The sequence below is a fragment of the Zosterops lateralis genome (assembly GCF_965231275.1).
Source record: "Zosterops lateralis genome assembly, chromosome: 2".
NCBI classification, from domain to species: Eukaryota; Metazoa; Chordata; class Aves; order Passeriformes; family Zosteropidae; genus Zosterops; species Zosterops lateralis.
In genome coordinates, this window is record NC_139763.1 from 25,123,145 (window position 1) to 25,148,013 (window position 24,869).

Consider the following 24,869-nt stretch of genomic DNA (forward strand, 5'->3'; position numbering starts at 1 on the left):
CACTATCTTGCATGTGTCTTTGCTTAGAATTTTTCATGTAACAGCTGTTTCAAAACCTGTTGCTTCACCTGCCTCTCCTAAAATCAGCAGATACAAAGTTTTGTTGTTGTCTTACCTTGTGACTTCTTCTCAGCATTAGTCTGCACTTCCCTCACTATTCTGTCTCACCTGATAAAAAAGTATTCTTTCTTACTTTTGTTCATTACATGGTTTTACAACTCTGAGCTCCTTTCTACTATATATATGCATTAAAAACTACTAACTCATCTACATCATTGAAGTAGAAAGACACATTGCAGTAAAGTCTAGAAAGGCATTACTTCCTCTGTTCCTTCACCAGATTTTTTTCCCTTTTCTTTTTTAAATCATGGGAAAAGTTCCATGCTTCAGACCTAATCTTGCAAATGTATATGCACATGAAAAAAATTAATCACATCACAGCTCTCATTTGAAATCAGAGATAATTGATGTGTTTGCAAGATTACAGTTTTTAACTTCTCATAGAAGTACTAAATCACTTAGGTTAGAAAAGACCCGTAAAATCATCCTTTAATAGTCTTACTAGTCTTCAGAGTTCTATGTGTATTTTGAAAGAAGTTCAGTACCTGAAGATTTATCTTACAAAACTGTAATCAGTGAAAAGAACCTTTAGCTAAGCAATAGCAGGTCAAAACAAAGACAAATTGAAATGCAATAGCTGCTATTTCTAATCGGCCCTGATGCGAAGGTATGAATTTTATTCCCTTTCCTAGCATTTGGCACCTTCACCTTGTGACTTTGTGACATATAGTTAGCAGAACAGAATGGCAGCTTCACTTGTGAAGTTATTCTAAATGTTATTCATAGCAAGCTAATTTGTTGTTGTTCCACTAAATTGGGACTCTTGCTTCTCCAGGGCATTTATTCATTGTGATTGTGATATCTTGTATTCATATTTTATGTTTGGTTAATCTAGTGAGTCCTGCAACCTGACGTGTCCTCCTTGAGAGAGTGATGTGATCATAACTCAGCTCTGAAGGGTAGGGTTACAGTCTAAAAACTTTCAGAAAAGAAAAATAGATGGTATTTACTGTGAGCAAAATCACTGATGTTATACTATTGAACTTTGGTTCAGTACCAAGCAAGTCATGAAGAAAAGAATTCTGGCAAAAAGATTAAAAAACCCAAGCCAAACAACCTCTCACTGATAATTCTATGTGTGTGAATATATCAATGCAAACAGAAAGGCGAAGAGGGCTTGTTAAGATTTTACAACTATTTTGAGAGTTTTTCTGTGACTTGAAACTGGCTGCAAGACTATTAAGCAAAGCTATCTCCTTAGCAGTCTCAAGACCCATGAGAAGAAAATCTATAATCTCTATTCAAATAAAAGGCTGCTGCTCATTGATTTAATCAGTCATATAACTGCATATAACTAACTTACAGTGGACCTGTGTGACATGATTGTGTACTGTAGAAGCAAGAAGTGAAGCAGAGGAGTGAAACCAGGATAAAGGACCAAGTGAGAAAGACAAGCATGAAGAGCAGGGAGTTACACCGAAAGTCAAAGAATCAGTCAGATGATGGGAGCCTCATCCAGCCCTCCCTTATTTCAGTGTGGGTTTTTTTTGTTGTTGTTGTTGTTTTTGTTTTTTTTTTTTTTGTTCGTTTGTTCTTTGTGAAGGGGATTTTTGGTTCACTTGAACAGAAGAGACACAGTGGCACTTCTGCAATTGTGGGTGGCCCTGTGCACTCTCTCACACTGAGAAACTGAGGCTGTCTGCACAGTGTTGTGAACCAGTAAGACAGGCATGACTGTCCTACACTCATTAAAAGCATGAAGCAACAGACTCCTGAATAGCTAAGCACATTGATTTTGGTTCAAGCTGCAATAGTGAAGAATAGCAGGTATTCATTTAACCTTAACTGGTTCTGAGCCCGAGGACTTGGCATTAAAGAAATCATAAATGTTTATGTCCTGTGACAGACATTTTGGGAGTGTCCAGGCTGCACGTAGAAGGGATCTAACTCAGGCTAGCTGCTCAAGTCAGAAATAACCTCCTTGCTCCTCACTCCCCCATCAGAGCCAAGGGTTTGACAAAGGCTTTTTGAGTGCACGCCTGGGCTCCAGCCGACAGCAGCACATCACCCCAGCCTGCCTGTGACTTAACTGGCTTCAGCTGGCCTGCAGGAAAGTACCTTGAAAAAATCACTCCCAGTGCTTTCTTTTCCCAGCTGAGGGTAACAGAAGTGACAATGACTACATGATGTCAATGAGATATTTATAACCAGCCTATTAAGTAATTTAATGACCAGCCTCATTTATGAGGTTCTTGCACACTTCCAGCCTGTTTTCCAAGCTGGGACTAAAGACTGCAATTCAAGGAGAATGGGTTTGGTGTGAAGAGTAAAATCAGAGTTAATCCAAGCCTAAGCACCCCCCACTTCCCCAGCTTGCCTTCAACCCACACTAAGAATATGAAGCAATTTGAGGTTCACTACATGGTTATAGTCATGTTCAAACATCAGTGTGGGAGTATCCAGAATTCCAACATCAACTAATTTTTGTTTTTAAATCATCTCTTTCTACACATAGCTACAGTTTCACTGTGACATGGAGATCTGGTTTTCATGCTGCAACCATTCTGGTGTCTCTCAAGCCAGAGGGAACAGTCCAGAATTTATCAGTATAATTTTACTGTGGGTTTGTATTGGGCCTGACCATCCTGTCTCTTCTAATCAGCATTTTACTACCTTGGATAATTTTCTACCAAGGTAAATTTATTTCATTAAATACATAAATTTTTCATAAATTTCATTCATGATCCTTTCCAACTGGCTGGATTCACAAGTGTTTAAAGTAATTCAAGTCAAGTGGCTCTGCTTTGTAGATTCTCCCTTTTTCAGGGTGAAGATGGGCACTAGTAAGGGCTTTTGATACTCTGGTAGGAAAGGGATGGCTCAGGTGTGTGGCAGAGACACCCTGGGCTATTAGAGCACACCACGTCTCCATACAGGATAAATGGCTACTGTCTCTCAATATTTTTCTTAGAAAGTTGATGAGGGAACAAGTTCTGGGTTTTGCAATCTAGGCCCCAGTTCTGTAAGAAAAAGAAAATCAGGCTGAGGAAGGAATGACAAATTGTGCAACATTACCGTTCAAACCAAGGGGATGCTAGAAGGATGAGATTAACCTTAAAGTTATTCATGGAATATATTTTTATTTTTCATAGCACTATATTCTTCATTCTTGGGTGTGTTTGAATTACTTTTGCCATGACCCTGGCCCTACTAGAAACCAGAGCTTTGCCAGCCAACAAGGAAGGTAGCTTGATAATTACAGGTCCAGAAATGCTGTGGCACCAGAATTGTGATCTAAAGCAGTGAGTGTATGGATCCCATTGGCTAAGACATCAGATTTTGCTTCTGAGCCTGAACCCCATTTCAATGATTCTGTCCATATTCAAGGATCTTTGAAGTATACAGGCTTTTGTATCCCATTCATAATGTATTCAGTAAGAAGCATATAAAAAATTACAGGGTAGATGTTAAAAAAATCAGAACTGAGCACAGGAGGACATACTGAAGGTACAGCAGGAGAAATCACGTAGAAATAGCATGGTGACGTTGGAAGGGATCTGTGGAGTTCACTTTGTCTATGTTTTTTCTGTATTATAGGAAAAAATTTAGGAGCTTTTACAGGAAGAGCCTTACATTTTTAGGTGGTGGTAACAAATAAATGACATTAGATGCTTTTCATGGGAGTCTGAAAATGTGCTAGTGGTTAAGTTTGGGAGAAGAGATAGTTAAGATAACTGCAGAGACTCTAAAATATTCATAGAACATGACAATAAGAGAGTTGCCATGTTACAGCTTATTTTGGTGGACAAGCAAATATTCACGGCAGATCGAGAATATTTATGCTTGCCTGTCTAACAACGATCATGATTGGGTAAAATATATTTGACCACAGTACTGCTACTAACCAGCATTATATTTTATCAAGCTTTAAATAGCAATTTTTAATGTCTAAACTAATTGGCAACATTATAGACTGTAATATATAGAGAGAACAAGAAATGCTTTAAAAAAGCACATGAGGAAATGCTTAAGAACAAGTTCTTGGATGCTAAATAAAGCACTGCGATTGAGAAACCATAAGCAATGTAATGGACTAAAAAGAAAAAGATGCAGAGAGATAATTAAACCCTCAAAACAAAGATTTAGAATCTAAGAAGAAGACATTTATAAAAGTCAGTTATCATAGGTTTTAACTTTAAAAAGGAAGGAGAGAAGCAAAACCTGAAGGAATCAGTCATTAGTGAATGACCAGGAAATGTCACCAGTCACAGTGAATGACCACTGGAATTCAAAATTATAACAGAGCTCTTTTAAAAAGAGCACAAATTGGAGAAAAAAATACCCTTTCCAAGTCTCAGGTCCATCACAGGGTATTGGTGATGAACAGTAAACAGTAACAGAAAAAAAGTTATAATTGTTAATATTGGAAAAAAAAGTACTGAAATATTCTGTTGACAAATTCACTATTCTCAGTGACAAATGAGCAAAAATGTCTGCTGTATTTAAATGCTTTGAGTCAATAAAGTGTAGATTGATTTATGCCAGTGGTCAAGACATGTGAGGTCTAGGTGACTGTCCCCAGCCAGGATTTATCACCAGTGCATATTTAGATGGGAATAGCATCACAACAGGAATATTACTCTTCATGCTCCTACATCTAATACTGTTGATTAGAATAATGGAATCATAAAATAGTTTGTGTTGGAAGGGACCACAGGCAGTACCTCATGCAGCACAGCAGGGCCAGCAGTGAGGTCAGACCAGGTTGCTCAGGGCTTTGCCCAGCCAGGTTTCACAATCCCCAACGATGGAGCCTGCCCAGCCTCCCTGTGCAGGGCCTGCCTGTCCTCATGGAAAAGGTTCCAGTGCCCACCTGAGGCCCTCTCATTGCAGCTCCTGCTGCCGAGGGCTCGGCTGCCTCCTCTCCCTGCCCTCCCCACGGCCCCGGGGTGTGTGTGAGGTGCCCCCAGAGCTGTCTCTGCCCAGGCTGGACCAGCCCCAGCCTCTGCTCACAGGGCCAGGCTCCAGCCCTGGGCACTGCAGGGCTGAACTCGCCCTGGTTATTGGGATCTTTCTGCTCTGGGGCACCGAACTGCTGCTGCCCAGATGTCTCTGACAACGAGTGCTGGGCACGGGGGTCCTGCCCCGAACTCCTCATTGTGCTCCTGCTGTTGCAGCCCCAGATGCTGCTGCCTGTCTTTGCTGCCAGCTCCTGCCCAGCTCGCTGCCCCAGAGCCCCTTCCCCAGAGCTGTCCCCAGCCTGTATGATTGTAAGAGGTTCTTCCTTCCCAGCTCTTTGCATTTGGTTCCTTGAAATCAGTAAGGTTCCCATTGGCCCATCCCTCCAGCCTGTCTACAAGCCTCTTAAAGACAGCCATTCCATGGAGAGTATTGACTGGCCACCAGCAATTTGTATTATCTGCAAAACTGGTGAGAGTGTTCTCTACAACCTGAGGCTGGACAGGTCCTGGGATTAGACTCTATGGTAGCTACTCTGTGGCATGTTCCAGGCAGAAAAATAATTTCCTGACTCTGAGACTTTTACTATCCAATTGGTTCATTATTGCTAATTGTCCACCCATCCAGACTGCAGCATTGCAGGAGACAGTGTCAAATGTTTGTTTGTTCACATGGATATATATGTTTTTGATACCATTTTAGAAATTCACTCAGGTCATGGTGTCATGTTAAGTGTTTAGTCACAACTGAGTTTAAGGTAATCCCAAGTACTTCCCTTCCCTGAACAGAAGGCTTCTGGTTCACTGTTTTGGTCTTAAGATATTTTATCTGTGCCAGAGCTTCATTCTTCCATAGGCCATGGCCTCAGGTATCTGTGGGTCACAAAGACAATTAGGTCACAATTTAGGACTGAGTTTTTGGAACTTCATGGTACACTGGTAGTATTCCTATATATTCCTGTATTCCCATACTCAGCAAAGACATGCTGAGTCTACTCTACCAGAGTGGGGGTTTTTTTTCCCATTTTGCCAAGGATGTGCCTCTCCTCACACATCTTTTTCTCTGTAGAGCATTACTGACTTGGAACCATTTTGTCCAGAATCAAGTTACTTGAGCACAAGTCCCAGTCTCTCCACCCAATACACCTAGCAATCATTCAAACACTCGTGATAAAACCAAGGACTCTACTAATGGCACAAAGACTTGATAGTATTAAGATGGAATGGAATGGAAAGTGATCTAAATGGAAAAGATGATGGGTGTTTACGTCCTTAAAGGTATTTTCCTTGTGGAGTATATGAGTATTAGTTGAGTTGAATGCTTTGCTATCTACTGATTGTTAATATAGTACCTTTCAGACTTTTTTTTTTTTTTTTTTTTACTTTTCCTATAAGTGGCCATGGCTTCTCTTCTCCCACACTCTATGAGCATTCCTTTGGGTAATGAACATTATTGGACTAGATTTATAGTGACAGTGACCTACAAGTCATGCTGATGGAAAATTCATTATGTTTTAGGATTAGTTGCTAATCTTTGGGATTATTAAAACTATAGCACTTGGACATTCTTGGTTCTGTTTTAATTGCCAGAGTTATGAACAAAGGGCACAGCCAGTCTAGCATCTGCTGTATGTGTATAATTTCTTATGAGCATTGACAGACAAATAAATACAAGCTATTTTCAAAGTGACCTTCTCTTTCCATCCATATTAGAATGTTCTGACAAAATTTATAATTGACTGATGTCTTTTTATAGCAGCAATGAACATGATGACCAGGGACAGAGTTTCCAGGCTGCCACGTCTCTGCTCAGTGTCTTGTCATGGCTGTGGCTCCAGCTGGGCTACACCCTTTCAGGGCAGTGCCTGTGCTCTGGCAGAGTGCAGAGACTCAGCAGCCTCCTTCCACTGTGGGGATTTGACTTCACAGCAGACAGCATTTCTAGCTGGAATAACGAGGTTATGGAAGTATCCCGTAAACTCCAGTTGGCCATATATCCTAATGTTCACAGAATGAAGAGGAGATTAAGCCATCAGCAGCAGTTAATAAACAATTTATTTCTAAATTCCAGAAAAATCCTGCTTGTTGTCTCCATCATACATTACTAAATGATACCAATTTTTAATACAGTTTACCATTCTTGCTTCAGCCTATGCTAAGAAGAAACCAGACTCATGATAAAGGTTTAACCTACATGGTGAGCTTCCTGTGAACTGCACCAATTGAAACAACTTCTTGCTACTTCACTATAATGCAAACCCCCTTGAGTTCCTGAGGGCAGTGAAATACATTCCTTCCAGTCCCTGGAAGGTTGAACAGTGTAATAGGAACCTCAGCCATCTGCCACAAAGAAAGAAAACATAGGACAGGGAGTAGATTGCAATTTAACCTCTTTTTTTGTTTCTTACTCAATGCGTCTTCACATTCCTCTGAAAGTATCTAAGGACTACAACACCATCTAAGAGGATACCAACATGGAAAGAAAAGGAAATTTTTATTTATTAAAAAATCACTCTTTGGCAATATGTCAATCTGAGATATAAAAGAGTGCAGTCAGTTGTAAAATCATTAGCAATTACAGCAGCTTGGTCGATGTGATAGTTTGAATGAAAAATGTCACTGTGTTCCCAATGTACTCTTAGTGACCTACACATAGACACATATCTAATAACGTGTCAGATTAGGCACTTCACCAGCATTCAATTACCTAGGCACAGAGAAAGAAAGTGGAGCAGAAAAAGTGCATTTAATATTTGCTATGATTGATTTGGGGTAGGTGCTACAGCATAAAATACTCTGTAAATGTAGTATTATCATATAGTCTCTTAAGATGCTTTAACAGACTTCTCAGAGAGGTTGTGGATTCTTCTTTTCTGGAGACACTCAAAACCCTCCTGGACACAATCCTGGACAACCTGCTCTCAAGTGAGTCTGCTTTAGCAGGAGCTTTGGATGGGGTGATCTCCAGAGGTCCCTTCCAACCCCAACCATTCTGTGAAAAGCTCAGAAGTAAAGGTTTTATACAGCTCTAAAGTACTGGCACTAATTGGCAGGAACTGTGGACAAAAAGACAGCAGTGCCTTTGGACATGGCCTCAGAGTAGGCACACTGTGTGAAGAATTTGGGCTCCAGCTCTACTCCCAGCCCATGGTTTTGGGGCATTTTTGCTTCAACCCTTCGGCCTGCAAGAAATGGGGATGATCAATCAGATCTCAAAACCCTGGACCAAATGGCATTAGGTAAGGTTGAAAGGCTGACATTTAATGACATTTCTACATTTGTAGTGCATTTTGATGTGGCCACTGAGAAGGGATGAGAGCAGCAGGTAAGGAAGCAAGCCAGGTGCTTTCTCAGAACACCCCAGATGGAAGCATGTGTCATGTCAATGATGTCAAGAGAACATATATTTCCTATTTCACAGGAAAACCATTCTTCCAGGCAACTTCTGCTTTGTGATGTTTAATTGAAGTCCAGTTTCTTTACAATGTACAAAAATTACTTTAGTTACTGAGTAAAAGTAATTATTGAGAGAACGTAACCCAAAAAGCTATCTTGAATGTATGCATTTGTCATATTTCAAAAGATTTCTGGCAATTCTTGACCATAAAGTAGTAAGTAAAAAGCCAGAAGAAGATCTAAAAAACTGAAAGATTAAAAGTAGTTCTCAGAAAGCAAATCATTTCCCCACATATGAAAAAAAAAAAATCAGTGAGAGGCTTTTTGCAGATAACCTCCTGGAGATAAAGTAAGAAGCTCTTCAATTGCACCAGGAAAGTTAATGTTAAAAGATATATTCCAAGCTAGGCTGTATTTTTTAAAGTAAAGGTATTTATTGTTTGTTCTCACTATTTAAATTTTTTCAAGCAGATTAAAAGGACACAAAATTAATTCAACCAGGAGTTTATTGTTTGCTCTTACAAAAGGGACAGATTTTGTCTATATATAGCAGAGGATGATGCAATTGAGAGCCTTACTCAGCAGCAAAATTCCTGCCTTTCTGAAAAAAGCAATATATTTTCACCTCTGTTTTGTGAAGCATTCTACTTGCTCTTGTGTTTCCACCCAGCTGTACATTTTACCTTGTCAAAAGAGAATTTCTTTTGTTGCAGAAAATTTTCTCAGACCAATTGTTTCCAGAAGTCCTAAGCAGGACCAGATGAGTATGTGTCCCTAATATTGACACACAAAGGTTACACCACTCTCAAACAAAATAGAGTGGACACTACATGCTGTGGTGGTGTTTATCTCTGAATAGCCTGTAGAGGTAGAGAACAGGGACATACAGATGTTTGGGCTAACACATGTGACACACTAAAGAGAACTACATTTTGCTGGGATTTTTAACTGTTATACTGATAAGAGACAGTAAAAAAAGGCCAGAATAAATGATGGCCGAAAACTCTTCAGTTTGCTTTCATTTCATCAGGAAAACACAGTTTGTTCAATCAACCACAGCTTTCAACAATGGACTGGCTAGAGATGAGTCACTCAAATGGATAATCCTTTTTAATCTCTATGAAAAACATCCTGTTAGCATTGCCATATTCTAGGAATTGTTACAACAGGAGCAGAAAAAGGATTAAGTGCTTAAACCTGTCCCATCAGTACAAGTTTACTGGAGTAGAATCTCTCTGTTGGTAATGACTCTTTACTTCTTACAAAAACAAGAGACTATTTCCATTCTGTGTTTCTTTTCTTCTGTAACAAACCTTTTATGACCCACCAATAATATGGCTATTTGAAAGAATTAAAATCTAGATCAAGTCCCAGCACATGCTGAGGATGACATAAAAGCAAGGATCACAAGTTCACTAAGATCATACCAGAGCCTGATCTCAATGCCTTTCAATGAGAGTATTACACTTCTGCCCAAATTATACAAAGATTATGAATCCTGTAGACTCACTGCTGTTCTTTCTGTGCTTTGCAGCACAGTGCTGTGCCTCTTTCAAAAGGTGAGTGATTCTAGGAAGTTATTAAAATATGTAGCATGTTCAGGGTAGCAGAAGCCTGGGGCCTGTGCTTTCAATACCAAATGCAAAAAGGCTGTGAGCTGTGTTTAATGAAAAAGCTCTTCAGCTACCTGACAGGAACTATTAGTCTCATGAGCTATGAAAATTGCTAGAGGAGGCAGATGACTATTTTGTTTTCCCCACAATACTTAAAATGGCAAGTTCTTGCTAAAATATTTAGTGTTAATAGAAACTGATGACAACCCTTTACTGGTCTCCTTTCCAGAAGTGAGAGTTCAAGAAGATTGCCTCCTTTTACTGCCTCTGTCACATTAAAGTATTTGGAAGATATTGACAGTGATACAATACAGAGCCCACAGAGACATCCTCAATTAATCTCAAATAAATTGACAAGGCTTTATCATCAACAGGTGGCCCAGCAGCACTTGTTTTGAATGCCTCTTTTAAAATACACTACAAGGTGCTCAAGTCTCACCATCTCTTCTACCATGGACTAATACTGACTTGAGTGGAAGCAGAGTAGGGTAACACCAGCTGTATTTGCAGGGTAATGCAGATGTGTTTTTAAGCCAAGGACCTCGGTCATACCCCAGCCACAGAGAAAATTTACACCACAATATATCATCAGTTCTAAAGCACTGACTGCCCACACCATGAACAGCTTGGGAATCATGACCAGATTGTCTGCCCACTTTATTTTTTTTGTGCTGGGCTTCTTCTGAAAAGCAGACAGGTTGGAGAGGGAACAGTCTGCACCTGTACCTCTCTTCAAGGTGGAGCTGAGCCAGTGACCACATTTGCACCTAGAGCTCTCCAGCCCTTGGCACATCTTCCACCCTCAATGAATAATTAAAAACAACTGAGCAAGACTTCTAACTTATTACAGATTAGGTTCACCCTTGTGTCAGATTAATTTCAATAATGTTTGTGACAAGTAGTACAGATGATGGGTTAAGAGTCCTTAGAGGTAAAATATATATAAATTATCTGTTGGTTAATGTGTTATGCATTGCATTTATTATTTTAATACATGTATTTAGAGATATAATCCATAATAAGAATATCACCAGAACATAGAAGGGTAGTCTCCGATAATAAGAAACTACATATATGGACAAGAGCTGTGCATTTCTTTTCAGTAAGTGATAACACAGCTTGGGGTGGTGTACTGGTTTAGGCCCAGATGGAAATTAAGCCCCATTAAGCTGCTCACTCCACACCACCACCTCCCCCACCCCCCCCCAACCATCTTAGTACTTAGAACTATTTTAGTACTCCACTCCTGCCAGCCTAGTCAATCCCACCAAATAGGTATGCAAATTTCTCAGGCCTTAATGCTTAATATGTTTTGTTCCTACATTCTTTCTGGAAAAATAGCTTCAAATCTCCCTTTTGTGATGTTTACAAAGGACTCCCCTGGTTGATTTTTTTAAGGTCAATTTACATCTAGTTTACTAAGTCCTTTCTGTATTAAATAGCAAGAGTTTCTAATCCCCTCCTTGAAACACTGTGAAGGAGTTTTAGGCTTCTCATCTTGAAAAAAGGACAGATAGGCAGGATCAAAGAGGACATTTGTGAAAGTCCGTATGTCAGGATACATGGTTATGCAGAGTAACCTCTCCTAGTGATTGTTTCTCCTTTTATGCTGACTCTTCCTAGAGGCCAAAGAAAAAGAAAGTAAGTGATAAGCCATATTTCCTGAAAAAATACCTTGCCTCATTTCACTTATTATTAATTTGCTTTGGAGGCTCTGCCTTGAATACCATGTTACTGATTTTTTCCTCCTCCAAGAAAGTGACTGAGAAGACAGAAAGTGACCCTCATCAGGCACCTTTCCTCAGGTTATTTGACATCTTATGTACAATACCCACATATCCCTATCAGCTGTCATTTTAAGACCACCACAACACTTTAGAGTCTATGTAAAGTTGCATACATTAGAAGTCTAGCAAGTGCAATGAAATAATCAAAAACTAAACAAGTTTTCATCACCATTCAGGAGTTCCAGATACTTAGAGGCACCATGACCTAGCAGGGATAGACCTAATCCAGGAGTTTAGAACTGACTTCCTGTCTAACTAGCAGCAACTCATCTCACTTTCACAGGAGCAATGGCATTTATTTGTAATTGTAAACAACTTAGAAATATATGAAACAAAAATGTTGTTTATCAGTTTATTCTAAGTAAAGGTTGAGAACAGTAAGTACTAAGCTCGTGTGGGTTCATTGTATACCAATGTACATAAACATAAATTTTGTCTAAGTTTGTCACATTCATATGTTTGTGTCTAACATATTTTTTGTTCAGGAAGCAGAAAAAATCAGTTGTCATGAGTCTATGCAACTATATAAAATTAGATTCATAAGAACCCATAGGAATGATAGGAATGTCCTTTGCTGAACCTTGGTGCTGAAGACTTGGCCTCATGTGAAAGGAGGTAGATGATCTTACACATTCCCTCCCCACTGCTGCCACATGACGAGTTAATATTTGATTAGACAGTGCTGTATCTATGACACCTGTTCACCAGGGAGACTAGGACAACAACTGATGTAATCTACCTTATTATATACTTAATGATAGAGGAGAAGCGCTGCTTTTTCAGCTTCCCACGTCTGCTTTTCATTTCCTCTCCTACACATTCCTGAGGGGTCATGTTCAGTGCCTTGCAAGAGCAAACAAACAACTACAATTTTTTTCCTCTCTCTCTCTCTCTCTGCTTCTCTGCAATTTGCTTGATAGAGAAGAAAAGCTTTTAAAATTTCCTCTCTATTGTGTGTTTCTGAGAAGAAAACTACTTCTTGAAAGTAGTTATTAATATACCTGTGTTGGCAAGGTTTCTCTGATTACAACAGGAGAGTACAGAAAATACTCAAAAAATGCTTTGGTACCAAGGCTACATGGAAGAGCCATAGTTTTCATAGTGGTGGTTCACACACTTGGCTGTTGCTTTCACATTCTCCTCACAAATGTCCTCTCAAGACAATCTTGCCCTTTGACAAGTAGTACCTACTCAGTTTTTTAGGTCAATTCTCCAAAAAACCAAGTGGCTGTTAAGTGCCACTGCAGGAGCTCCAAAGCACCTCATCTGAGCAGATTCACAGCTGTTGTCCCAGTTGTTTGTACCTGTGATTCCCAGGTTGCAGTGACTTCCTCTAGGAAATGTGCTTCTGGTTTGCACCACTAGAAATCCCAGTAATCTTTGGAATCTGAATACAACCTTTTATTTCAAATTTACATGGTTATGTTCCAAAGACTCCTTTTTTTCAGTTCAGCTTTCACAACTTCTGTAGCTTTCCTGCTAAGAAATCCTGATCTCTACAGGAAATCCCACAAATTCTCACGCAACTAGAGGTGATCATAGTATTTCAGATACTGTCTTTCTTACTGTGAGTAGCTGTTGTAATATATAATCTAGGGAACAATTTCTCAAATTTCCATTTCCAATTTTTCCCTTCCTATTTTAAAGAGGTCATCATCTTTCCCTGAAGTAAGATTTGCCTTTGAAGAGAGGTGAAGGAGAATTGCAGTGGAGCTTTCTTTGTGGGGTTTTTTTTGGACACCAGAACTTCTTTTTTTCTACATGTTTTTTGGTTTTTTAATTGGGAAAAGAAAGGCTGAGACAGGGTGTATGTTTCATTGCCCTGGGCTAGGTCCTTTTCTCAGTTCAGGGATAATGCCAAAAGGCCTGGATAGTATTAGCTTTGAACAGATACAGTCGAGTTCCCAACTGATCAAAGGCAGCAAAAAAAAAATCTGTGAAAAAGTTGTACTCCATCAACATGGAAATAAGAACAAATGGCAATTTTGTTTGCAGATGTTGAGCTACTAGGAATCTTCATTCACTTCTCTCTGGTACTCACCTTCTTACAGGTCTGAGTTCCCAAAGACACTGCAACACATCCTGGCCAGGGAAGTAGGAGGTGGCTCTCAACATGACTATAAAACAATGCATATTGAGACTGCCCTGGGAGTCAGTGTTTCTGTGGGGATTCCCAGATACATTACTGAAAGTGGTACACAGAAGCAATTCTTGACATGGGATTCATGTGACTGCATTTCAAGTCCCTATGACTTTGCTGACACTTTGATCACATCTCTCAAACAGGTTCATGTCCAAAATTAGGCTGGAAAAAACGCCGCTATAATTATTTAGAGGAAATAGGAAGACAAGAACATCTTCCACTGCCAGCTACTATGCCCACAAAGATAACAAAGCTTTGGCAGAAGGTAACACCGGGCATGTTCTCACACTCTTCACTTTGAACCCCTTCCAGGAACCAGTGGTTAGAAATGAGCAGTCTGGTGTAAGACTGAGAGGAACGTTCTAGCAAAAACACACCATGGGTTACACTGGTCTAAAAGCTGTGCACTAAGCATAACAAAAAGGTTTGTTTAATGCTGTTTAGAATGTTTTACAAGGACTTTCTCCCCTACCCAAGCCAATTTTACATGTTTATTTACTACAGTGTAAATCGTACTTCATGGGGTTGAGATGACAAATGAATCCTGCCACAACTCTGCATGAAATCCAACATGTTTTCTTAGGCGAGACAGGAGTTGACAGAGCATCAAATGATCACATTCCATCTATAACTTTCACTCTGTCAAGTCTTCTGTCCTCTGCACACCAATTATAACAAATATAGCTGACTGCATATAGCCAGAGGGGAAAAAAGGCAGTCTCAAACATATGTAAAAGATTCAGACATTTTAAAATATCTTCAATGTTTATACTCTGTTCTCTGGTTTGAAGACAATAAAAAGCTGGGAAGGAATGTACCTTTAAAAATCAACACTGAAAAGTAAGAATTTTCAGCTCCGAGTATCATCCACTTACAGTGGGAGCTGAAGAGAAAAGGTGGTGTCAGTAAGCCTGACTGGGTAAAATATCTTACAATAGAAGCATTCCTGTGTTCATGAGAAGTAGTAGTGATTTATCCTCCCACAGATATTAACACCTCAAGCAACACAACAAACTTACTGTTTGCCAGAGAGAAATAGCCAAAACCCACACCCTCCCCTCTGCATTTTTGAAGGAGTTTCCTCTGACACGCTGAAGAAAGACAATGGTTTAAAGACTATATTTCCAGGAAATTTTTTTACATTGCTTTGTTAGTACATCTTTCACAAAGAACATGCATTTCTTGTTTAGCTGTTAGTGCTAAAAGTAAGTTTGTGTATTATTGTTTATAATTATGTTGTAGAGACATAATAAATATTACAAACTCACAATTATCCATTTCATACTATACTTACACTAATGGATGGGTGGAATTATCTCCCTCTCCCTACCATCTTACGTCTGAAACTGACAGGCTGAACACTCCCATGTAGCCACTGGATACTTCTTTTCTTAATAATGATTAATTATATCTCAGATCATCCATCACTGATTTCAGCATTTGTCTGAGCTCAAAATGTGCGTTTAAAAAATCTACCCTGGTGTCTCATTTTCTCACCATTATCTAATTCAGAATGTGAAGACCATAAAAAAGATAATTTCTATATGAAGAGATGGAAATGCAGTGGGAAGCACATTGCTGCCACAACGTGACCAGGAGAGAGAGAAGCTCCTCTGCAAGCTCTGAAAAAATGCTGCCAGTCTCCTTCCAGAAGTCCCAGTGCAGGCATGGCCATCCACCTTCACAGAGTTAGGGATGGAGATACAGGCAGATACTGAGACAGCTGCCATTTCAACTAGTCACTGATCTTTCTTTGTGCCAGGGGCTGTATTTTCTATTTAGTTGGTGCTCTGACGTCCATAACTCTGGCTCCATGTTTATGTTTCACCTTATGCAGTTAGTGCAGATTATTACAGATTTGTAAAACATGGAAGATAGGAAAGGAATTCTCAAAAAGTCATGCAGCTTTACAAGTTCAGTCTTGAAAAATACACTTTTCTGGGAGCCTAGTATAGGGATATTGTTCTCAGGAGTCCTGTTACATAGAAAAATGTGTATTTCATCAAGGAAATTACCACTATGAAATGGATAGGAAATATACTTATAAACTGAATGTACATTTATCAGAAAAGACACCCAGGCTAAGACATCATTTGCTTCAAAATATTATTGGATCATTTAATTATATCTTTATTTTGCAGTTATGTGTAGACTTTTTTTTAATTGAAAACTGATCCATTCCTATTTCAAAAGGAAAATTGCTAGTGACTAGAATATGTCAAAATAGAGGCGGAGACATGGGAAAATAGTCATATATTCAATAGGGTCATGTTAATAGATTAAAGACCAAGGTATTTTTAAGCGTGAAGTTGTCCGTCCCGATGTTACCACAAAGAGAGCAAGGGCACCACCTGCTGTTTTAGAAATGTATTTATTTAGAACATGACAGAGACTCTTCAAGTACTGCACTCAAAAATTTTCTCCTGAAATTGAAGCTTCTGCAAGATTTGAATAACTGATGAGTTAGCAGTTGTCTGTTCACACAATGAACATTACTGCAGCCAAACGCTGGCCATAAATGCCTGAATATGGAGTATTAAGAGCTTTTTGAAAGCAAGGCAGTGCTTCACATGAGCTCTTCCTCACCCAGGGCATCAAAATCTAGCATTCACACATTTTCAGGAGATCTCACTGATATTCAATAAGCACCAAAATGTTTAGTGACTGATTTAAGAAGAAACAGCATCTTCAGCATGAGAATGGTTTAGGTCATTATATGAGCTGGAGGTTATAGAATAAATAATTACTATTAGATAAGGAAGATATCAAGCTACAGTTCAAGCAGTTTTCAAAAATTTTCAAAGGATCTTGTTTCCAAATGCTCCCAATTAAGACAACGGTTCATACACATCCAGCCCTGATGAAGGGCTTTATAAACCCAACTGTCTGGCAGTTCTAAGACAATTTGACCATAGCAAATTAAATCCTTAGCTGACCAGGAGATAAACTGTAGTGTGAGCAGCAGTTTGGATGCTTTGAGTCAGTGAAGACTGAATTTTTGCATAATTTTTCCTAGATGCCACAAGGAATCGCCTTATAGTCTTCTCCACTTCTGGATATAAAGTGTCCCTTGGGAAAACCCTGCATGAGGCTGCTCAGGCATAATCAGACTGTTTTATTTTACAGACTAGCAAGGAACTTTCATGAGGACTGGTCTTCTATAAATAAAATTATCAAGTGGCAGAACCTCCATGAGAGTTGAGAATCATTGCTAAATGAAATGGCCAATTTCTATGCAGGAGCCTTCAGCCATTTGGTCAGAGAATGTGCTGAAGGATTTTAAGTAAAAGCCAAGTTCAAAACAGCAGCAGCAGCCAAACTTCTTCACAAATTTTGGAAAACAATAAACTTTAGCACTTCATGTGCTTTTGCCAAGGAAAACAATAGCATGGCCCATTTCCTCTTCAACCAGAGCCAAGATTCACCTTGCCCACTTACAAGCAAAGTTATATGAGATACTTGAACTATTATCCTGTATAACTCAGTTCTGTTTGTGCATGAAAAATTCAAAGGAAAACTGAAAAATGCCATAATTTCACTGATTCCCATGAACTGAGATGAAGTTAGCAGATTTTTATAATGTGTTCGTATCAAATACATTTCAGTGATAAGTTTCTCATGTTCTATCAGTTTCAGTTCTTACAAGATATCAACAGAGGTGTCAGTACAGTGCCCTGTTTCCCCCTTTAGAAGATGCTTTGTACATCTGCAAGATGTGCAAAACAAAAAGCATCTAGGACTGCATCAAGTTTGTGCATTTATTGGTGGCTTATTAATTCATTGCTGTAAATGAGTGCTAATAACAAATTAGTAAAAACTTCTTCCTTTCTTCTGTTTTTTTTTTTTTTTTTTTACACAAATAGTTTTATTACAAACTTGAATTTTTAAGAAATACACATGTAAGAAATTACACAAAGGCCTTGGCATTTGCAAAGTTTTTTGGTATTTGCATGGTAATAGTCCATAAAACATTTCTGGACACAGACATGCTCTAACAATGGTATCATTGCATAGAAATTCTTTAGAAATATTTCTGAGGCCACTTTGAAGAATTTTTTGGCACAATATTAACAAAATTAAGGCCTTATACTTTTCAAAATCAAGTCATTCAGTGTGTGAGTAGTGTTTAAAACCCTGAAAAATATTAAATACAGAATAAAGACTATAAGCTCAAAGCAGGATTTACTATTATAAACACAAATAACTATTAACCTGGGTTCAGTCTCTGCAACTTCAGCATTGAAATTACTATGTAAAATGAACATTTCACATCATATTTTGGCATTTAACAACTAATTCATGAAACTGAAAAGAATAAAAAAAATTTAAGTTTCTTTTTGAAATTATAAACTCAGAGCTTGATTTGCCTAATGGTTGATACCTATATAAATTACTAAAATATTTATATATAATTTTTTTTCTTGACCATTGCTGGATCATTCTTTATTCCACAGGAAAGTTTGTTCTACTGCACAAAGAAGCTGCATAGTACCAACATAGCAGAAACACTTACTTGCCTATTTGTGAAGCCAATTTGGCAATCTCTTCCAGATGTAGACCCATTAATACTGACAGCACTAAAGGCTACAAACAGAAGCAAAGGTTTGCAGGATGGCACTCTATGTTGTGAAAAGATGGTTACATGATGCTTAACCACAGTCTGTAATCCCAAACCTCTTTTTTTACATTAGTATTTCTTTGTACAAGAACAATAAGTACATACCCAAGAGTCTGGGATTTTAAGACACCTAGATAACGGCAACAAACTTATCTGGGGAAGAAAAATGAATCTAAATATATAATACAAGAATGAGAAAGAGGGGGTCAAACAGTATAAGGCAGAACTGCATACCTCCTAGCACCTTTGCATTTTTTTTTTCTAGATAAATGCTGACTTTTTATTCTATCAGTGCATTGCATTTATATAAAAAATACATATACTTTGATCAAAAGTGCCATTTGGCATGTCAACATTTGAAGCTTATCTTTGTTGTCTCTTTTCTTCTTTAGCAAGGACAGGGCCAGTAAAGCAGTGTGTGTTAGTTATGCAAGTTCCTAAAAGGCACTTTACTGTTTTCGTATTGGACAACAATGAGGTACATATGATATATGTCTAGGCTTCATTGCTGTTAAACGAATAGCACCATATTGTGTGAAATTAGTTGAAATTCAAAAGTCATTATGTTCTTCTCATACAGACTTGACAACGGCTAACATTTGAGCGTAGATCCCCGGCTTTCAAAGTTGAGGGAGTCGGTTTCCTGTTGAAAAGAAAGAAATGAAAAGACCCATTAACAATTTTCAGATTTATAATTGACAATACCAACTTTGAATGCAAGACTCCCTTCCAGACTCTGCTGAATCAAAGTTCTCCAGCGTGTAACCACTTCCAAGTTTGGTCATAAACTACTGTAAAATTAGTTTTAAACATCACACACTTACAGTTACTGAAGAATTCTGTTTTTTCACAAGACATAACATTTCCTTAACCTAGAACACCATCTCTTAAAGCACCAGTTTGAAAACAATCTAGAATTTGGGTAATAAAATAAAATTGGGCAAAGAAGATGAAATTTGACTATTTATGAGTTTTGTGCTAATTCTTGTGACTTTAAAGACAAATAAAAAGCTGGCAAAGGAAATTATGTGACATCATATAAAAATACAAACCAAAGCCTTTAGCCTCTAACCTGTCATAAGGAATTACTCCTAGCAACTAGAAATAAATAATTTTCAGACAAAATTTAATGCTTTTCATTAAAAAAGATTATGAGTTTACAGGAAATTTAGGAGTATTTGTGATATATGATAGCAGGACAAGTCCCCTCATCTGGGATTACTTTATTAATCTAAGGCATAGTTTGTAGCCAGAAAAGGGTGTGAAGTTGAGAGGCCTCTAGGTGGGACTCAAGGAATGGAAACAACCGTAGTGCTCACTCTAAATTTTCTTCTGACCAGCTCTCCTCTTTCCTAGGGATCCAGGTCCTACCCCAGAGGTGGGGTGGTTTTGGTAGTAGCTTTTCTGGCTGATGAGATTATCACAGCCCCAGTGATACTCAGCCCCAGTGCTCAATTTTTCTACCTCCTCCATTGACAACTATCTGATAAACAGTGAAAACTGGCTAAATAACCTGCTTCCTTCTGAGACAGACAAGGCATCATTCACAGACCTAGATGACATGAAGAGATTAAGGGTAACAGGAGCAGCAGTGAGGACTGTGGTGGAAGAGGGTGATTACCTGCACTCCAGAGGAATGTCTGCTGACCAGTTAAGCTGTGCAGACATGGGAACGGATCTACATGCTAACATATCAATAACATCCATATAGAGCAAATTAGCCTGTGTTGAAAAATACTTACGTGCAGGAGACCAGAAGAAAATCTATTACCACCAGCTGCATTTTACTCAAACATACTTCCTCTAACATTAGGGAAAGGTAAATAATTGTTCAACTCTCTTAGTTTAACACTTGTACAAATTGCAAGTGGTTCTATTATATGTTAACATCCATTACAGGAAATTTTATATTCAAATCTAATTTCAATCAGTGTGTCAACCTATCCCAGTTACCACTTGGTGAATACAATCAAAAACATAGTGTTAGATTATTCTGAAAAGCAAAATATGTGGTACAAATGACGCATTGCAAACACTAAATGACAACACATTCATTAATTCCCTTAGAAGTTACTAATTTTTTTCTTTATGTTACGAAAATAATTAACTACATAAATTAACTCTGCTGGTGAACAGCCAATACTTGAACCTGTATTACATTCAAAAAATATTTCTTTTATTCAGTGATAAGGCTCAACTGAGTCTCAAAAAATTATAAATAAACCATGAACTTACTTGAACATCTCATTCCTTTCTATAGTGGCAAGCCAGAAGCTGTAAGCATTTGCATAATAATTGCAGGTGCCCCGGCCATGGCATTCGATGAAGGGAGCGCTGCGGAACTCCTCCAGGCAGGAACCAGGGGACGCCAGGGCCTGGCCAGAGCCCTCTGCACCAGCACTGGTGTGCTAGGAAAATGCAAAACCATGGGTCAGAGAGGGACTCTTTACCTCTTCTGCTACAACTCTGATGAGCTCTCTCGCACAAATATTCCTTCACACTTCCCTCCTTGTCCTCTGTTCTGTCCATCTGCTGTTTTGTTGCTCGGCTCAAGGAGGAACAAGGAGGTGGAGCTGAAGGCTCCAGAGATGCCATTGGGTTCTCTCACTCAACAGCAGCATGACACATCAGCAATATCAGCTTCAGGGGCAGCTGTATGCACAGAAGTCCTTCAGGAGAGACAGCAGGACCCAAGCTATCTCTAGGTAAACAACATGTCAGCGCTAGCTCTTGGGCCACAAGGCATAGAGTCTGGTATGGCTCTCATCTGAAAAGCTTAACTCCATTCCCACCCCACATCATAGTGGCCTCTCTCTCACTGCCAAATGCCTGGATCCATGCTGTGTCTCAGACCATGCCTAGACCTTGCCTGGGAAAATGATCAGATTCTTTTTGAAGTCACTACAAAGGGTAGACATCTAATGCCCTCCTAAAACCTGAAGTGAAAGAGTCAGATATTAACTTTCTGTAGATCAAAACCCTGAAACAAATGCTTTCCTCAGCTCAGAGTACGTCCCAGTGCACTTACCATGACAAAGGAGTAACCAATCCAAAGTGAACTCCAGCCTTCAGGACATGGTGGTATTTGAATTGTTTGACTGTGAACAGCTATTACCATAGCAGGAGCTTCACACACAGAACATCTAGAAGGACCAAGACATGAATGAGCTGCATACACTTAAGGATTAATACTTCTTTATTCAGAAGCTAATTTCTTTATGGAATCTTGAAATAGAAAATGTTGTTACATTCAAAATCAAAGGAAAACCACAATGTTTCATTTAGAAAAACAGCCAACTGGCTATATCTTTTTTGTATCTAATTTATTTTGTAAAGTTTTAATTTCTCCCTTACTTAGAGACAGTTTAACTATTAAGTCTTATTCCTATTAGCTTTCCTATGAGAAACAAACAAGAGACCTCTTATCTGAATACTTACATGTATTTTTCTTTTTCTAGTCCTGTTTGTACTGAAGTTTCTAAAAGTGCTCAATGTCTTGAACATGGGAGGCAAATAGACAAACACTGTAACTCAGCAAGTATCACTTAAAAGCAGTCTACTGAGATGAGAAACAAGTAACAGCAATTCATCATCCTAAACTTAGCTCTAACTTCCAGAGAAAAAGCCATCTCTCTGGAAAATGTCTTACAAAGGCAATCACTGCTAATCTAATCTAATGCAGACTCTTTCCCATGTATTTTCCTTGAAAGTGTTTTTTATTTACATTTGTGGTCTGTATCTCCAGTAAGAGATTTCTAGCAAAGTAACCTGCCCAACAAACTTCAAAGCACTTCTCCAGAAAGGCATGCAGCACCAGCTCTTTTATTTTAGATAAATTCCTCATGTCTCTGAACTGCTAGGTTACTGAATAATCCAATGACTAATCATGCCTTCACAGGAGAATCATAAAAAAACCATAAGCTGGGCTAGAATTTTAACATGGGGGCAGGCAATAAGGAATTTGGTAGATATAATCCATTTTTTCTTGTACAACTCTTCAACTGGCTGCTGCAGTTAGCAATTATGAAAGTGATTCAAAACTAAACAGTCTGATTCCTATTATCAGAGCAGAGAAAAGAATCCAGCGCAAAATAGATTAAGTTGGATTCTGGAAAATGCAGAGAGGCAAAGGTATTCAGAATGAAAGCTTTCTATTTCTGCCTTGTGAAGACTGCTTTCATACCTACTGCCTTCATCTTTAGTGCAGAAGCAAGAGAGTTATTTTAAGAAACACATCAATGAAAGAGTAAGTTAAAAGAAGGAATGTAAAGCTGCCTCTATTCTTGGAGCTCTGCTTTGCTTCAAGAGATTTCTGATATTTCAGTAGAAGGCCTTACAGGAAAAGAAGTCCTATGATTCAAGGCAGTAAGTGACACTTCTACACATTTTTAATATTTGGACAGGGAAAACTGTTGTTTAAAAAGCATCAACTAATAAAATAAATTGAAAGAAGAGTCTTTGCTAGTTTTCTAAAATGAATGTTACGACTATTTCACTTGTTGCTATGACTAAAAGGAGAAAAACACATGAGCAAACATGCACACACATATGTACATACATATACACACTTACTCATTTTTATGGTGCAAAAGCTAATCCGTAGGCATAAGATAAGGCAAAGTGTTGGTTAGTACCTCCTTCAGCAAGAGTTTCAAATGTGACTGTTAAAGGCTATTTTGGGTGCATGATATGGGATGGCATAAAAGGAATATGAATTTCAGAGGCTTGCAATTTGAATTTTTCTGAAAGTCAAGCCCCTTCCATTCACATGCAACTAACAACCAAAAATTTAAGGTCAACAAAAGCTATAGGCTCCCTTGAGAAACTTGTCCTCAATCTGCCCATTCATTTTCAAAATATGCCAATTTCCTTGGTACTATACCAAAAGTAAGAATACAGAGTTCAGCTGCAGATACAGGATGGATTTCACTATGCAAAATAAACATCAAATGTTTTGCAGTAGCATATAGCTTTGCAAAAGCATATAGCTTTTTGAACATTCAAAATGTTCCGAATACAACCTAGTGATGACTTTATTTGTCCTTTCTCTTGGACGTACCCGAGAAATCACTACCAGCAACCTCCATTCCCACTCATTAAATATGGTTGGAAGAGGGATCAGTAAGAGCTGATACAGATTAGAAGCAATGACAGAAAGGACAGTAATGCCTAAATCTAATGATTATCACTTAAGCTGTAAGTCAAAGATTCCCTTTTCAGATTCGTATCTAACAGTGGGGCAGTTTACCATATTTAGCTCATAACTCTGACTTCAGCATTGGGCATATTATGCCAGAAGAGGATTTCTAGTGGTCCTAAAATTTCAAATGGGCCAGAAGTTCAACATGTTGCATTGATGCAGAACAATTATGACTCTGATACAAGCATCATTCTTCATGCTAGCTGCGAATCTGGAATTATTAAAAAATAGATGATTGATTTTGCAATTGTTTCCTTTAATTCAAACAATAATAATTGTATTCAAGCAGAATATCTAAAATAATGGAAGAAGCTTGTCAGTCTACTGTATGATAAAAATGCTACGATTTCCAAACAAAAGGAAACTGAGCTCTAAAAAGCTTCTAGCTATGGCTAGTCAAAAAACAGAAGTGTTTCAGACAGGAATCGTGTAAAAATGCAAAACTTTTTCTCCTTCAAAGTACATCACAGCTATTTCAAGACAACATTTCAAAGTAAATCTTTTCATTTCGATTATATTCAACATAGGCTGTTGATTCCTTTGGGTTTCCCCAAAAATGGATTTACTTTTGATCAAAGACTAAACTGAAAACACACACACTTTGAAACATTTCATCAAAAGAATTCAAACTTTAAATTTAAAGGCAGGAAATAAAAATATACAGATTAAAAGCCTTGTCCAGAAAAATAAAGTACCCTACACTCTTTCCACAGGTTTTTTCACTTTATAAATACAGCAGCAGAACTGAAACCATACCTGCTGATGAATGGTCTGATATTATCTCCAGTGATAGGAGCCATATTCATTGGCATGGGTTCAGGAGTAGACAGCCAGTAGGAGTAGTCATTCCTTGATGCAAAATTACAGACGTTGTTGATATTGCAGAATAAGAAAGGCATGGTACTAAATTTACGAAGACAGCTTCCTGCTGTGCCTGAAATGTAAAGTGAAAGGTTATTTCTTAACACAGTTTTGTTAAACCACCACCAACTGCTTAACAATTATTTCCAGGAGCAGCTAAAAAGGCAGAGAACACTTGCTCTAGAAGGCTCAGTTTTCTCAGAGAAGTGAATTCTCCTAGCTTCATGAGGAAG

The 24,869-nt window shown here is 38.4% G+C and overlaps 1 protein-coding gene across 2 annotated transcripts in view; it reads right to left on the reverse strand.

Moving 5' to 3' along the window:
* Positions 1–16,312: 16,312 nt before the first annotated feature.
* The window catches only part of COL4A1 (collagen type IV alpha 1 chain), a 120,928-nt gene continuing 112,371 nt past the window's right edge, over positions 16,313–24,869 (reverse strand). For both annotated transcript variants that reach the window (XM_083855133.1, XM_083855134.1), the window contains exons 49-52: positions 24,532–24,709; positions 21,604–21,718; positions 20,811–20,983; positions 16,313–19,218 (exon numbers count right to left, since the gene is read on the reverse strand). In XM_083855133.1, coding sequence (XP_083711259.1) covers positions 19,137–19,218; positions 20,811–20,983; positions 21,604–21,718; positions 24,532–24,709 — 548 coding nt within the window. In that variant the 3' untranslated portion in view covers positions 16,313–19,136. The remainder of the gene's footprint in view (positions 19,219–20,810; positions 20,984–21,603; positions 21,719–24,531; positions 24,710–24,869) is intronic.